Genomic DNA, 16,621 nt, shown 5'->3' with positions numbered 1-16,621 from the left:
TAAGATTACTGATGAAAGTGATCATTTTAGCACTGATCTCTTTTGTGGTGTCATGTGGTATATTTTACCCTGACTTTTCAATGCTTTATGGTCTATGTGATGACATTAATTAAAAAACCAACTTGAATTTGCTTTGCAAGTGAGATTTCATGGAACACAGTTTTAAGTATTATCTTTTAGAAATATTCATTGTTTCCAGGGTAGAATAAAGTAAACAAAACCAGGTACTTAGGTGTATTTGCTTTAGATGAATACTGTTCACATTATATTCGAAAGTTTAAACACTGATAAGAGTTCCAGACACAGGCATTCTAGAGGGGTCAGGTGGGAATAAATCACATTTTGGAGTTAAATAATATTGGTTATTAGTTTCTACTCTTTGCTGAACCACAAATTCAACTGGTATTCAATTTTTCTCAACCTGGATATTTCCTCTTTCTAAAATGAAATTAATCATACTTACTTCCCATGGTTATTTTGTTTATTAAAGGAAAAAGAGTATAAAAATTGACTAGTACTATGCCTAATACAAAATCTTTGTTTGGCAAATTGGCTTCCTTTGCTTCTCCCCCCCCCCCCCTTTCCTTCCTATTTCGCGCCAAAAGAAAGACAAGGTATTTAATGGCAAGTTAATGAACATTTAAAGTTATTTTGTGAATCAAGAGAAGTTTTTACATCTGGGGCTAGGATGTTAACCTTATAGAAAGGTTGCCAAAGGGGTATTGCTTTAGACAGTATATGAGGGTACTTCAAAAAGTTAATGAAATGATTCATATTATCTTTTAATTTTATTTTTTCCATGAACTTGTTGAAGTACCATCATATCTTAGGGCAGAGCTGTGGTATAATATACATGTACAAATATTTTATATATAAATATACTCTGTATATATGAAAGAGAAAACACACTTTTAGTAGAAGAGCTATATTAAGTTGCTTCATATGAAATTGCTGTTTTTGTACAACAAAAATGATAAGATATTGGTAGTTTCATATGTAGACAATATCTCCTGGTTAGGATTTTTGTGAGGTTGTGTCTGTTAGGAAATTTTCTGACATGAACAATTTATTTCAATCCAGTTAATTTGGGCATAAGCCTTTGTTTTTTTTTTTTTCCTCTTTTGTTCCTCAGAGGAGGGAATAAAACTAAAAACCTTAGAACTTTTGTAGGATGAGATCCTGTCTTGCTATTTTATATATTTTTGTAGATATAGCATTTAAATAATTATCATACCTGATTTACACACTTATTCCTTTAGCACTTATATCAGATATTGCTTCAGCAATTATCCCAAGAAGAAAAACATATCCAGTAGGTAACAGAACTAGAGTTTGAACCCAAGTCTCTCTGACTTAATGCTTTTGCCACCTCCCTTCTATGTTCCTTCCTTTAAGGAACTAAAATCATGTCAAGTCAAAACCTACTTTTTTGATAGTATATAGTATATATACCCTTAAGATTGATGTGAGATGTTGGAATCTCTTCCTCTCAGCCCCCAGATTTTTTTTTTTTCTATTACATTTGAAATGGTTAAAAAAATCGGTTCAATAAAAAATGAAATAGGGGCCGGCCCGGTGGCGCACTGCTACAGTGCGCCGCTTGGGAGTGCAGCAGTGCTCCCGCCGAGGGTTCAGATCCCACATACAGACCGGTTCCCGCTCACTGGCTGAGCGAGGTGCGGGTGCAGCACCGAGGGTTGCGATTCCGTTGCCGGTCCCGGTCCGGTACAGGCGCGACACTGAGGGTTGTGATCCGTTGCCAGACATGAAAAAAGACAAAAAGGAAAAAAAAAATGAAATAGTGTTTTTAGTTTATAAATATTCCAGATGTTTCCCTCTTGCTCACTTTAAGAATGATTTACTTTCTCTCATATAAAGGTCCAGGATGCACTTTTATCAAAGGGAAATCCGTAAGATAGCTGAAAAGAATAATATGTACTAATTTCAGATTTTTAGTTCTTCCACAAAAAAGCAAAGAGGGTGCGAGGAGAACAGGGATAGTGATTGTTTAAACAGGCAATGTGTTGGCTTCTTGTGCTTTAAGCACTTTGCAGATGTCACTGGTAGGTGATATAGTATATGGTTTTTTTCTTTCTCTTGAAGCACAGTTTTTACAGTCCACATATTACAGAAGAAGTTCTTAGTAAAAAATCTAATTGGATTTAATAATAGAATTATGTTAGAATTAATGCTAGCCTTTTAATTGTAAAAGCATCTCACCTCATACGTAGATCAAAATTGAGCTGTATTGTTGTTGTATCAGAAGTACTGCATTTGAGTTCTTCTGTTAGGCTTTGATATTCTGTTGATAGTCTGGCCTCTCAATGCTGTTTTCCATGATTCATTGAAGTTTTACTCAACCCAGTCCTCCTGTTTTCTTACCTTTGCTCGCACTGTTTCTCACAGGTAGCATGTCTTTCTCCTCCTTTTTCTCTCCTTCTCTAAATCCTACTTTCTTTCAGTGTTCTCTTTAATTACACTTTGTGAATAGTCTTCTCTAGTGTTTTTTTAAGCAGTGCCCATGTTTTTCTTTTCATAATTCCCATTGCATTTAGTCAATAGACAATTTAGTACTTAACTAGAAATCCTGTAATATTTCACTCTTCAATGTGTATTAGTCCCATCTAATACGCTATATAAGCATCTACCTAAAAATTAAGCAGAAGTTATTAACACTTCTTTTCTATTAAATAACTTATTAACACTTCTTTTCTATGAAATAACTTCAGGAAGCAATATCTAACACATTTCTGATTTCCCCAGTAGTGTTTTGGTGGTCACTTCGCTCCAGCATATTATAGTTTAGGGGACTGTAACCCATTTGCAAATTGACAAATAAGACCTATCCAAATCAAGAAAGAAAAGAAAAAGAACTAGCTTGGGGCATCTCAATAAATAAATAGCATAAACTAAAAACCATTTTACTAACTTAACAGGTAGTAGCTGGTGTTGAGCCAGTGCTCTAGGCCCCAGTGGGAACATGCTCATGATGGCTGCCAAGAGGACAGGTCTTGCCTCAGTGCTTCAAGACAAACAAGAAGCGGCGTCATCTACCAATGCTGCCAGGGGCGTCTTGGGGAGCAGTCTGTGTTGTCAGTTCAAGTCTTAGATGAATTGCTGCAACCACAGTACTTTTAATAAGATGCAGGCTACCTTTTTTTTTTTTTAATATTGCTCAAATGAAATTTTATTGCATTACTGAATACTTTCCCCCTGTTAATTCATTTTGGTATTGTTATTCTTGCTTATTTATATCATATGGAGTTATATAAATAAGCATTTAAAAGTTAAAGGAGGATGCTGACCAAAAACTATGCCTTTTCCATAAAACAGCTTGGAGGATTTTAATTTAGGCAAAAATACAAATTACTAAGCAAGGAATGGCATTGATATACAGATTGAACTGTGAGAGGGTTGTAGACTTGCCTTTTTTTTTTTTAAAGATCTATGTGAAGAATATATATACTCATCTATATAAGTTTTAGGTACAGCTGCTTCACAGCATTAGACTTGACTAAGTAGTCTCTGAAGATCCCTCTCAGATTTTACCTTCTGACTTTTTTTAATATTATAAGTGTATGTGCCATTAATGTTTGTCAAGTTTTGTGGAGAGAATTTTGTCAGATGTTTATAGTTTAATATATTTGGTTAGCACTTACCAAAATCAAGCAAAAAATAGTTATTGAATTAGTCAGTTTAAAATTTGTATGTCTGAATATATTTGTACATACACACAGTATATAAAGAATATTCACCGTAATGTAACCTGTAGTAGCAAAGATTGGAAACAACTTAAATGTCCATCAGTAATGGATTGCTTTATAAATGTGGTACATGCATAGAATGGAACACTGTGTAACCATTAAAAAGAACAAGGAAAATTTATATATATTAACCTGAAATTATTACTAAGACATATTAAGTGAAAAATGCAAAGAGCAGCATCATATGCACGTTTTACTATTTTTAGAGCACACTGATTGCCTTCTTGATAAAGAAAGGGGTTTGTTTGGAGGATTTTGATTTAGGCAAGAACATAAATTTCTTAGCAAAGAACAGCAATGATATAGATATAGATAGATGGAAGGAAAGAAAGAAAGGACTGGACACACCCATGTTTGTATGTGTGTGGAAGGGTGCCCTAGAAATTGGTAATAGCCCTAAAGTGGCTTGGAGTAGGAATGAGAGCCAGTTTTCTTTCACCTATATATATTTTGTACTATTTATACTTCTGTAAAATTTATATTTATCTTTTCACCTGTATCCCTTTATACTTTAAAAATTTATGAGTTTAATTGTTAGTTAAAAAGTAAGATTTTCAAGTTTTAATAATTTCTGTAAAATGAAACTTGTTTGCCCTGAAACAAAATTAAATGAGGTAAAACCAGACTATATTTAAGCCGTTTTTTTTCTCTTGGATTGAAGATGAGAAGGTCCTTCAAAGTCAAAACTTCAAACCAGAAAAACTTTACAACTTCAGTCAACCTGTGGGAAACCATCATTCTAGAACTCTCATTGGATATGTGTTTGTGCCCTTAGAAACTTCTCAGTTTATTTTATTTTCTCCCTTTGGTCTGTCCCCTTTTTCTTATCCCAGTGTCTTTTATCACTTTACCCTTATTGCAAATTGCCTGTTCAAATTTAACTGTATTAGCTTGGGAGAAATAAGAGAATATTTGACTCCATTGAATTGGAGTAATCAAGTTTTCTTCATTTGCTTTCCCTGCTGATTGAACCATTAAAGTCTTTTTTGCAAAGTTTCAACACTTTTGTTAATTTTTTAGATGATTAGTAATCTTCAACTCTAGTACATTACTTACCATTAATCAAGAATGCTAGTTATTCATTGAGAGTGATAGTTTTGACAAGTTCTAACAGGAAGTCAACACTAATTGCTTATTGGATACATATAAATATCATCTTAAAAACATGTGGACCAGAAAATTGGGAATGTATAATTTGTAATTTCATTCAAAGTGATGAAATGAGACTCATCCCTTACGTTAAACTAAGTCATAATTATGTCCCACCTTGTCCCTAAAATTATTTAGTTGGGTAAGAAAAGGTAGGAAGAGAGTTTATTACTTCTACAGATATTTTTAACGAGCTTTAATTGAGAAGCAAGTTGAAGCATTAGACATGACAAAATACATACTAGGAAATGTGTAGCCAGTAAATGTATGTAAGCACTCATAATGTACAAATATTTTCTTGCACATTTTCTACACCAGCCTCCAATATCAAATAAGTATATCAAGTTAGAATCCATTAAAGTTTCAAGAAAATAATTAAGTAAAATAATGAAATTCTCCCATGATCCTTTAAGTTCTTTTCTATTGTACAGTTAGCTGTAACACTTTTATACCCTCTTGTGGTTTTCTGATTTGCAGGTGTAACAAGTAATACTATCCAACCTACTCCACAGACTATTCCGGCCATTGATCCTGCACTGTTCAGTACAGTTTCCCAGGGTAAGTCAGCTGTTTTGTGAGATATATTTTTTCTCCTGTTTGGGGATGTGACTTTGTAATATTACCTTGGGAGTGCCATATATTTAATTCTTCTTAAATACATGAGGGTCTAGTTAATTCGAAACACATTTTCTTGAATGCCTGTGTTCACTAGATTCTCAAATGAACCAGAGTTGTTTCATATTATCAGAAATACTTAAATTCAAAGGTATTCCCTTTTGGTGCTGTTATTTTTTTCATATACTACTGGATATAGTGGCACGGACATGTAGCCAAAGCTATCATGGAACTTTATGCTAGATTACATTAGTTTACTTCAAGATTACTATGTGTTGTGATTATGATCTTCCTTATCTGCACTTACTTATTAGATTATCTAAAAAGATTATCTAAAAAGAGCTAGTTGAAAGAACTAGTTGAAAATAAAAATTTCTGAGATTATTTTGGTTGGTTGTTTCACAGGCTCAGTAATTGGTTTGTTTATATTCTTTCCTACTTTTCTGACTTCTCTGTTTTTCACCTCAAGTCAGGTGTCATGTTTATTTTGGTCTTTCTCATTGTTTGTTTTCTTCATATCTCTGATAAGATTGAGTTCTTTTACATTTAAAGTGAAGACTGATTGATTATTTTTAGTAGCTATTATTGGGTTTCCTCTGATATTATATCTGCAGGTGTGTTTTCCCCCTTGATTTTTCTGTTCTCTCTGTGCCACTACCCATTCGGCCACTGCTTCTCAGCCATGGAATAAGGAAAGTATTTTTGGAGTGGACACCACACCTACTTTGTCAGTCTTGGCACTGTCCAGGCAGCTTGTTCCACAATTTTAGGGCGTCATTCTCTACCCTTTTTGCCAAAGGGCAGAAGTGAGAGTAGGGAAGCTGTAAAGGTTAAGGGTGCTATGCAGAGGTTGATGGAGTGGGGAAGGATATGAAAACAGTATATTCTTTTTTCCTAGACAGTCTCAGTAAAGACCCCCACCCCCGTATCTGCCTAGACCCTTTCTGGGGTTTTTATGGATAGGATCCAGTCACCTCCCTACATACACATTCTGAGTTGAGATTTTTTCCACTCTGTTTTATCTAACAGAGTGTATTTACTTCCTCTCAATTTGTGTTTTTCTAGAAATTATTTTTGGAAATTCTTATTAATTCTCCCATTTCAATTTTTCTACCCATTCTTTTTTTGCTGCTTGAAAGCTTAACAGATTTATTTTCTTTTGTATTACCTTATTTTAATATGGTTTCAGGAGAAAGAACAGTCAATCATATATGTTTAGTCTACTGCTTAGAACCCTAGAATTCTTTGCTCATCCAAACTGTGAGTCAGATGTAAGAGCAAAATAAATATTTTTAAATATGTAAAAACTCTGAAATTTTGCCTAGCACTTACCTTTTCTGAGGAACTTACTTCAGGATATAATCCATCAAGATAAGGGTGACAATCAAGAAAAAGAGAAATATGAGATGTAGGAAATGGTAAAATTAACTTTAGGTAGTCTAAAGAGAAAATTCTTTAATGTCTTTCCTATAAGCTTGAAAAGCAATTGCTTGAAATTAAAACAGGAAATCAGAAATGTCCCCTCTTTTAAGAAAAATCAAATGGGTTCCATGCAATATAGAATAAGAGCTGTAGAATATGAAAGATATAGAAAAGAAGCCATAGAATCCTTCTCCCAACAAGAAAAAACACTAAGATTAAAGAAAAATTTTAAATGTGTGTGTGTGTGTGTGTGTGTGTGTGTGTGTGTGTGTGTGTGTGTGTGTGTATAAGAAATTTCAATTTGGAAGCAAACAAAAATATGCCGTGATTTTGAATGATAATAGAATTATGTAATATAAAAAAAGGGATTTCATTTAACTTGGGCACAAAGAACATTCTCCTTCAAATGGCACAAGGCTTATCACAAAACATAATACTTCATTCAGGACATAATATAAATACCAACACTGACAAATGAAGGAAGAGATATATTTCTGAAAGTTGAAAGGTGAGGTAGGTGAAAGCAAGTTGTCAAGGAGGAGTGTCCAAAAGTGGAATGCCAAGAGATTTTTTTCTAAAGTTGATGGAATGAGAAATAGAAGACAAAAGTAAGCAACTAGGGAATTTAAAAGAACTAATAAAAATATTTCGTAGTAGAGTGTCGATAGATAATGTCTAAAAATTGATAAATCGAACAGTGGTATTAGCTTACCAATTGGGGTTAGGAAAATAACCCAAAGAACAATGAAAGTTGAAATAATTTGGAGTGGGGTGGACAAGAGCAGGGTAGATGACTATACCTGTGGTGTAAACCCTAAGTTCTATCCTAATTTTTAAATCATGTGACTATATCACTCTGAAAATAATAAAATGTCCAACATAATTACTGTCACATGGGTAAATAAATGATATCATTTTGATCATAACATGAATTGCTTAAATTTTGTTCCTTTAATACTATACTGAGGTGGCTTACTGGTCAGACAGCAGAAAGATTTATCTACATTTATTTCAGAGTCTTTTTAAAAGTTAAGGGAGAGGAGAGATTGGAAGTATATGCCGTCCGAAGTGGAGCACAATGCACTCTTTGCTGTTGAGTTGATCACGTCTTCAAGCACCAGGAACTGTGTTGCCTACAATATATTATATAAGTGTATGAGGAAAAGGTTATTCTACTTTTCTTAGTTTTATCAAAAGCAGGTGAGGTCCAAAATTAAGAGTTACAATGATGTTTGAATCCTAAAAGGACTACTTTTAGAAATATTTGTATGTTTCATGAGGGAAAGATAGTATTAAGATAAGACGAATAGATAAGGAGCCTGTAATAAACTTTGGCAAATTATCCAAGAACATAGTGGAAAATATTTATTTGTTAGTAGATAGATAAACCTGTCCAACTAATACTGGGGCACTTCAAAAAGATTGTGGGAAAATAAAATTTAAAGATAATACAAATCTTTGCATGAACTTTTTGAAATACCCTTGTACTATGTTCCTCTGTTAAACTTAGTTTCCAGATCCCCCTCTATAGTCTCACCCATCTGTATAAACTCTTTCTAAAGTCTGATGTGAAAATATCTGTAAGAAAATAGACAAATGGATCAAGAAAAGAGAATAGGGAATTGGAAATTAGGTCACACAGTATGGGAATTAAACTAATGATAAAGGTGTCATTTGGATAATTGTGACAAAAATATATACTTAAAATGCTATTAAAACAATTGGCTTTCACAGAAAAAAAATTACATTAGATACCTATCTGCCAATTCTTTTGTCTCATTTGATTGTGTCCTAACAGGTTTGACAAATGAAAAGAAGTAAATCCATACAACAAAAGGTTCTCCCTCCCCCATTATATTGTTAAAATGCAACTAATAGACCAGAGAGAAACATTTGATACTTAATAAGGAATTAATGTCCATAGCATATATAGAGAACTCTTACAAATGAATAAGTAAAACTCAACTCAGTAGGAAAAAAAAGTGGGTGAGAATGTAAAAAGTTAATGCAAATATGTAATGAATGAAAGATGCCTAACCTTACCATGAATTGGGGAAATTGAGAATTAAAAGTGAGGGTTTTTTTTATGTCAGTGGATGCAAAAGTACTTTAAAAGATAGATCATCTATATTGTTAATGAAGGTATGGGGAATAACTCTTGCATCCTGTTGGTGGGAGTATAAATTAGTAAAGCTTTTTGCCTTATGTCACTTATCAAAACTGCAAATGCTTATACCTTTTGACCTAGCTATTTTTCTTTTAGGAATCTATTTTTAAAAATACTTAGACATGGGCACAATTTATTTACTTTGGGATTGTTTATAGTAATAGTAGAAGATTATCTAAAATGATCAGTGATGGGAAAGTTTAAAGTTAATTATAGTCCATCTGTGCTATGAAATACTGTGCAAATATTAGAAGGAATATAGTAGCTCCTATGTGAAAAGATCTCCTAGATATACCAAGTAGAAATAAGTTGCAGAACATTATGTATAATATCACACTATTTAAGAAAAAAATTTTTTAAACAAAATTGTATTGACTATGGGTACATGTGTGTGTAAAGGAATAGGAAAAATCTGGAGAATTCTGGGCCTTAAGACACACATTAACAAATTTAAACGAATAGAAATTATGTAGTGTCTGCTTTAAGGCTATAATGGAATTCAGCTAGTAATCAATAACAGAACAATAGCTAGAAAATCCCCAAATAGTTAGAGATTAAACAGCACACTTCTAAATAACACATGGGTTGAAGAAGAAATCTCAAGAGAAGTTTTTAAAATATTTTAAACTAAAGGAAAACAGAAGTTACCAAAATTGGTTGAAATATAGTGCAAACAGTGCTTAGAGGGAATGCACACATTAGAAAGGAAGAAAGATCTAAAAGTCACCTAAGCGTTCATGTTAGGAAACTAGAAAAAGAAGACCAAATTAAATCCTAAGTGAGCAGAGGAAAACTTAGAGCAGAAATCAATGATTCCCAAAACAGGAACTCAGTAGGAAAAATGAATGAAATCAAAAGCTAGTTCTTAGAAGATATCAATAAAACTGATAAGCCTCTAACCAGGCCTACTAAGAAAAAAAGAACAAAGACAAAAATTATGAATATCACAAATGAAAAAAGGACATCACTACAGATCCCACAGATTTTAAAAGGATAATATAGAAATACTATGAACAACTCTGTGTCCACAGATTTGATATTCTAGAGTGAAATGAACTAATTTCTTGAAAGTTACAGTCTGCCAAAACTCACACAAGAAGAAATGGATAATCTGAATTCATCTATAGCTATTAAAGTACCTGGTGGCGCACTCGGTAGAGTGCGGCGCTTGGGAGTGTGGCGGCGCTCCCGCCGAGGGTTCGGATCCCATATAGAGACCAGTCCGCTCACTGGTTGAGCGCGGTGCGGGCGTGACACCAAGGGTTGCGATCCCGTTGCCGGTCGCGGTACAGGCGCAACACCGGCGTGACACCGAGGGTTGCAATCCCGTTACCGGTCACGAGAAAAGACAAAAAGGAAAAAAAAAAAAAAGAAATTGGATCAATAATTAATAACCTTTCAAAAAAGAAAGCACCAGGCCCAGATGGGCTCACTGGTGAATTCTAACAAAAATGTAACAAATTATACTCTACAATCTCTTTCAGAAGGTAGAAGTAGAGGGATACATCCTGACTAATTCTATGAGACCAGCATTACCCTCATACCAAAACCAGACAAAGACATTACAAGAAAACTACAGACCACTAACTATGAAAAATTCTCAACAAAATACTAGCAAATCAAATCCAACAATGTATAAAAACAATTATATATCACAACCAAGAGGGATTTATCCCAGGTATGCAAGACTGATTCAGCATTTGAAGATCAATTAATGTAATCTATCACATCAAATTGTAAAGAAGAAAAATCATAAGATCATATCAATACATGCAGAAAAAGCATTTGACAAAATGCAACACCCATCTATAATGAAAACTCTCAGTAAACTAGGAATAGAGAGGACCTTCTTTAAATTCATAAAGAATATCTACAAAAAAAAACCCTACAGCTTGTATCATACTTAATGATGAGAAACTCTAAACTGCCTCTAAGATTAGTAATAAGGCAAGGATGTCCCCTCTCACCATTGCTTTTCAACATCATACTGAAAGTCCTGGATAATGCAGTAAGATGAGAAAAGGAAATAAAATATATTCAGATTGAGAAGCAAGAATTAAAACTCTTTGTTCACAGATGATATGATTGCCTGTGTAGAAAATCTGAAAGAATAAACAAAAAAAAAACCTTCTATGACTAATAAGCAATTAAAGCAGAATTGCAGGATACAAGGTTAATATGCAAAAGTCAATTGCTTTCCTATATACCAGCACAGAACAAATGGAATTTGAAATTCAAAACATAATACCATTGTGTTAGTATTTATATAAACACAATAATACAAAACAAAATACCAATACATTAGCACCCAAAAAATGAAATACTCAACTTATAAATCTAACAAAATATGTACAAGACCTATATAAGGAAAACTATGGAACTCTGATAAAAGAAATCAAGGAAAAATTAAATAAATGGACAGATATTCCATGTTCATATAGGAAAACTCAGTATTATTAAGATGTCAGTTTCTCCCAACTTGATCTACAGATTCAGTGGAATTCCAATAAAGTTATTTTGTGCATATCAACAAACTGATTCAAAAATTTATGTGGAGTGGTAAAAGACCCAGAATTAAACACATAATTGACAGAGAAAAACAAAGTTGGAGGACTAACACTACCCAACTTCATGACATACTATAAAGCTTCAGTAATCAAGACTGTGGTATTGGCAAAAGAATAGACAAATAGATCAATGAAACAGAATAAAGAGCCCAGAGATAGATTCACATAAATACAGTCAAATGATCTTTGGTAAAGATACTCTTTCCAGCAAATGATGCTGAAATAGCAGAACATCCACATGCAAATAAAATGAACTAGACACAGACCTTACACCCTTTTCAAAATGGATCACATACCTAACTGTAAAATGCAAAACTATAAAATTCCTAAAAGGTAGCATAGGGGAAAATCTGGATGACCTTGGATTTGTGATGACTTTTTAAGTGCAACACCAAAGGCATGATCCATGAAAGAAAGAATTAATAAGCTGGATTTCATTAAAATTAAAAATCTCTGCTCTGTGAAAGATACTGTGAAGAGAATGAAGAGACAAGCACAGATTGAGAGAAAACATTGCAAAAGACATATTTGATAAGGGATTGTTATCCAAAGCATACAGAGAACTCCTAAACTCAGCAATGAGAACACAACAACCCTGTTAAAAAATGTGTTAAAGACCTTAGCAGACACTTCACCAAAGAATATGTACAGATAGCAAGTAAGGATATGAAAATATGCTCCACATCATATGCATATGTCATCAGGGAAATGCAAATTAAAACAACAATGAGATACCACTGTCCATCCATTAGAATGGCCAAAATCCAGAACACTGACAACACCAAATGCTGATGAGGATGTGGAGCAACAGGAACTCTCATTCATTGCTTGTGGAAATGCAAAATAGTACAGCCACTTGGGATGACAGTTTGGTAGTTTCTTTTACAAAACTAAACACACTCTTACTATATGATCCTACAATCATGCCCCTTGGTATTTAACCAAAGGAGGTGAAAACTTACATCTACGCAAAACTTGTACATAGTTGTTTATAGCAGCTTTCATGATTGTCAAAACTTGGAAGCAACCAAAATGTCCTTCAGTAGTTAATGGATATATAAACTGTAGTACATCCAGACAATGGGATATGTTATTCAGTGCTAAAAAGAAATGAGCTATCAAGCTATGAAAAGACATAGTGGAAACCTAAATGCATGTTACTAAGTGAAAGAGGCCAATCTGAAAAGGCTACATACTGTATAATTCCAACTGTAGGACATTCTAGAAAAGGCAAAATTATGGAGACAGTAAGAAGATCAGTAGTTGTCTGAGATTGCGGGGAGGGAGAGATTAATAGGCAGAGCACAGGAATTTCAGGACAGTAAAACTATTCTTTATATTATAATAGTGGATACATGTCATTATAAATTTGTCCAAACTCATAGCGCAGAACACCAAGAGTGAACTTTAATGTAGACTCTGGATGTTATGACGTGTCATTGTAGGTCCATCAATTGTGACAAATGTACCACTCTGCCAGGGGATGTTGGTAATGGAGGAGGCCAAGCACATGTGGGGGCAGAGAGTTTATGGGACATCTCTGTTCTTTCTTCTCAATTTTGCTGTGAACCTAAAACTGTTCTAAAAACTAAAGTCTTTTTAAAAAGTAGTGGGCTCATAACCACTGTCACTGCCATCACCACTATTTCCAGTATTTCCTATACCCCTTTCCTGCTGTTTTTCTCTTTACTGCTTAGTGCTTTTCACCTTTGAATAAACATATGTGTTCTGTTAATGTATATGTGTATATTAATATTAATGTATATTAAATATTTTTGTAATGAATTCGTGGCTGAGTCCAGAGAGATTAGAAGCACAGTATTTTTTTTACCATATATGTCTGTATAATTTTAGAATGTGAATAACAATTTATGAAGTTATTGAGTGTTAAATGGAATAATATCTGAAAACTAGCACAGTGCCTATCATAATGAAATTCTACCTGTACTCATTACTGCTATTGCTGCCTTTACTAAGTGATGTATCTTGGCAATGCCTACACATAAGTGTTCGATACTGTGTTTTATATTTCCTCCAAGATGAACTGCAGATCAGGTGGTTCCCTGACAGTTCTGCTTGTAGCCTGTGCATTCTGTTCAAGTCAGAGGATAATAAAGTACACTAGAATGAGATTATCCAAGGCGCTTGACATATGAATTTATAGAATTTATTTAGTTAAATTAGAAATAGTCTCTCAAGACCCATTTTGGAAATATTTGCAATTAAGTGTTCTATCCTCTGTGATGACATTAGGTAAATCAATCTTGGAAATGGATGCTATGTCAGTTGAGCATGTACTGATTTCTCTTTACATGAAATAATGTTATCTTTGATTCATTGCTAGCCCAAACTCTCTTTGCCACTACAGCAGAGAATTTGACTGGAAGCTCTAGCTATCTTCTGCCTGTTCTCGTCCTGCTCTCTGAAGAGGGAGATGAAGCCCTCTTGTAAAAATGGTCTTGTCTGCAGCCCATCTGCAACTTATAAGCACAGATTACTGAAGAGAGATACTATCTTAGGCAATGTCTCTAATTCTTTAAACACCTTTTAGTCCACATTGTGCTGCCTCTGTGGTTCTGATTATGGCTTCTAGTAAATTTTGATAATAGAAAAACAGATTTTATTTTGGTGCATTAAGCTTTTGTTTACTATTTTGAATATAAAATCATATAAACTGAAATTTAACAATTGTTCTCTTTCTGATGTGTGTTCTCCCTTCTTATGTTTTTACCACTATACTCTATTGAGTTTTTAAGTGAAAATTTTTTAAAAATCTTAATTAGGTGACTGATTTTATTTTTATTCAATTTAAAATTTTAGTTCACACATTTTATTACTAATGACTTGTAGACTATATGAAAGCCTAATTTATTAACAAAATAGCAAAAGTAAATATTTGACATGGTTTTTTAAGTTCTTTATATTTTTAATTGTTGAAAATAAATGTAACATCTCTATCTATAAATTGTATTTTGTATCTAAATCTAGAAGTTGGTTATTATCTAGTTATTGTATTTTATGTATGAGTTACATAATTTATTATATATATACCTATAAGCTTTAGATAGTATATTTTTTTCTGTTAAAATATTTTATTCACAATTTATAAATATTGATGCCATTTCATGAAAATAATACAATATGTGTGTTTTAAAATAGTTTTATGATTGGTGGATAAGGTTAGTTTATAAAAACTAAAATAGTAACAGTTCTTGCCATTATACACATTTTATCTTATTAATAATTAAGTGATAGGTCAGTAACACAGTGCTTAAGCTAATGCTGTAAAAGTAAGATTAGTCTGAGTATTAGTGCTTTCTTCCAGCACGTCTAGTCAATTCTTGATGGATGACTTGTATATTTAAAAGATTGCCCTGAGATAGGAGGTGTCTTAATCCGTTTTGTGTTGCTATAACAGAATACCTGAGACTGGGTAATTTATAAGGAACAGAGATTTATTTGGCTTATAATTCTGGGACAGGTGCCTCTGGCATGGGCCTCAGGCTGCTTCAGCTCATGGCGGAAAGTGGTAGCTGCCAGTGGGTACAAGCAGATCACATGGTGAGAGGAAGCAAGAGAAAGAGAAGGTGCCAGGCTCTTTTAAACAACCAGCTCTCACAGGAACTAATAGAGCAAGAACTCACTCATTAATCCCCCCTCCCCCAGAAGAGCATTAATCCATTCATGAGGGATCAGCCCCCATGACTCAAACAGCTCCCAATATTGCCACACTGGGGATCAGATTTCCACATGAATTTTGGCAAGGACAACACTTCCAAACTCTACCAGGATGGTAGAATATTAAAGCATAAAATGAGCAATGTTAAGATAAACTCAATTTTCAAAGGTGTCTTACTCACCTAGATAGTGTGTATATCTAGGTGACTAGAGCCTCTTAGTGCATTTTGAAAAACCATTAAAAAATCTGGGAGAGATTTTTCAAGAAAAAAATATAAACTGAAACATGCCTGGCTAAATTGTCAACAGAACTGCAGGATAGTTGTTTTTCAGGTTTAATAGGTAACAAATGCCAAGTCACTAAAACACTAAAAGTAGAATTGTAGAGAAACTGTTTTGGGTTTTTGATATGTAATAACATTTTACTGATTTATTGACTTGTATTGCTTTCTTTTTAAGAACAAAATTTAAGGAAATTAAAGTAATACGTTAAAATTGGCATGTGTAATCTCTGATTCACAACAGTAAGGGCCAAATTTTATGTAATCTTTAATAATATTAATTCAGAGAATATTTGAATATGTACTTTGTATAGTACCTTGCATTGAGTATTATCTTAAAGTCTGAAATTTAATTACTGTTTAATTCTGCATGAACTTTATTTTAAAATGTGGGACATAATTTAAAGTATGGACAGCTTTTTTGTATTAATTTAGTAATGTGATTGAGCACCTATAGGTGCCTGGCACTGACTGAGCTAGAAATTTCAGAATACATTGTTTCAGTGTTCTTTTTGAAAATTTTAGAAAAAATAATCTTGATCAAAATTTAGTATCCACCTACCTGAAGTTGCTACCTACTTTGAAGTCTTTACATAGGTAACATCAAAGTTTTCATTTTATGCTATATATACACAAACACACACAGGCACACGCACACACATACACGTACATATATACATATACATACATGTAGTTATGCATCACTTAACAAGGATATGTTTTGAGAACTGTGTCATTAGGCAATTTTGTCATTGTGCGAACATCATAGAGTATTCTTACACAAACCTATATGTTATAGCCTACTACATACCTAGGCTGTATGGTATGGCCTATTGCTTCAATCACCACAGTATATGTGGTCCATTGTTGACGAAAGCGTCCTTATGCAGCACGTAACTGTATATCTATGTCAGAATTAAAAGCAACTAAACAAAGTCATTCTGTTTATAAGTACAGCCATATAAAGAAATGAAATAT

General features: G+C 33.5%; 1 protein-coding gene across 1 annotated transcript in view; it reads left to right on the top strand.

Annotated features, from left to right (window-relative positions):
- VTA1 (vesicle (multivesicular body) trafficking 1) overlaps positions 1–16,621 on the top strand; it is a 76,257-nt gene that overhangs the window by 57,451 nt on the left and 2,185 nt on the right. The window contains exon 7 of the mRNA XM_008566245.1: positions 5,391–5,471. Coding sequence (XP_008564467.1) covers positions 5,391–5,471 — 81 coding nt within the window. The remainder of the gene's footprint in view (positions 1–5,390; positions 5,472–16,621) is intronic.

Source organism: Galeopterus variegatus, unplaced genomic scaffold (genome assembly GCF_000696425.1).
Source record: "Galeopterus variegatus unplaced genomic scaffold, G_variegatus-3.0.2 Scaffold230, whole genome shotgun sequence".
Taxonomy (NCBI): Eukaryota; Metazoa; Chordata; class Mammalia; order Dermoptera; family Cynocephalidae; genus Galeopterus; species Galeopterus variegatus.
This window is presented reverse-complemented; position numbering and strand designations above follow the sequence as displayed.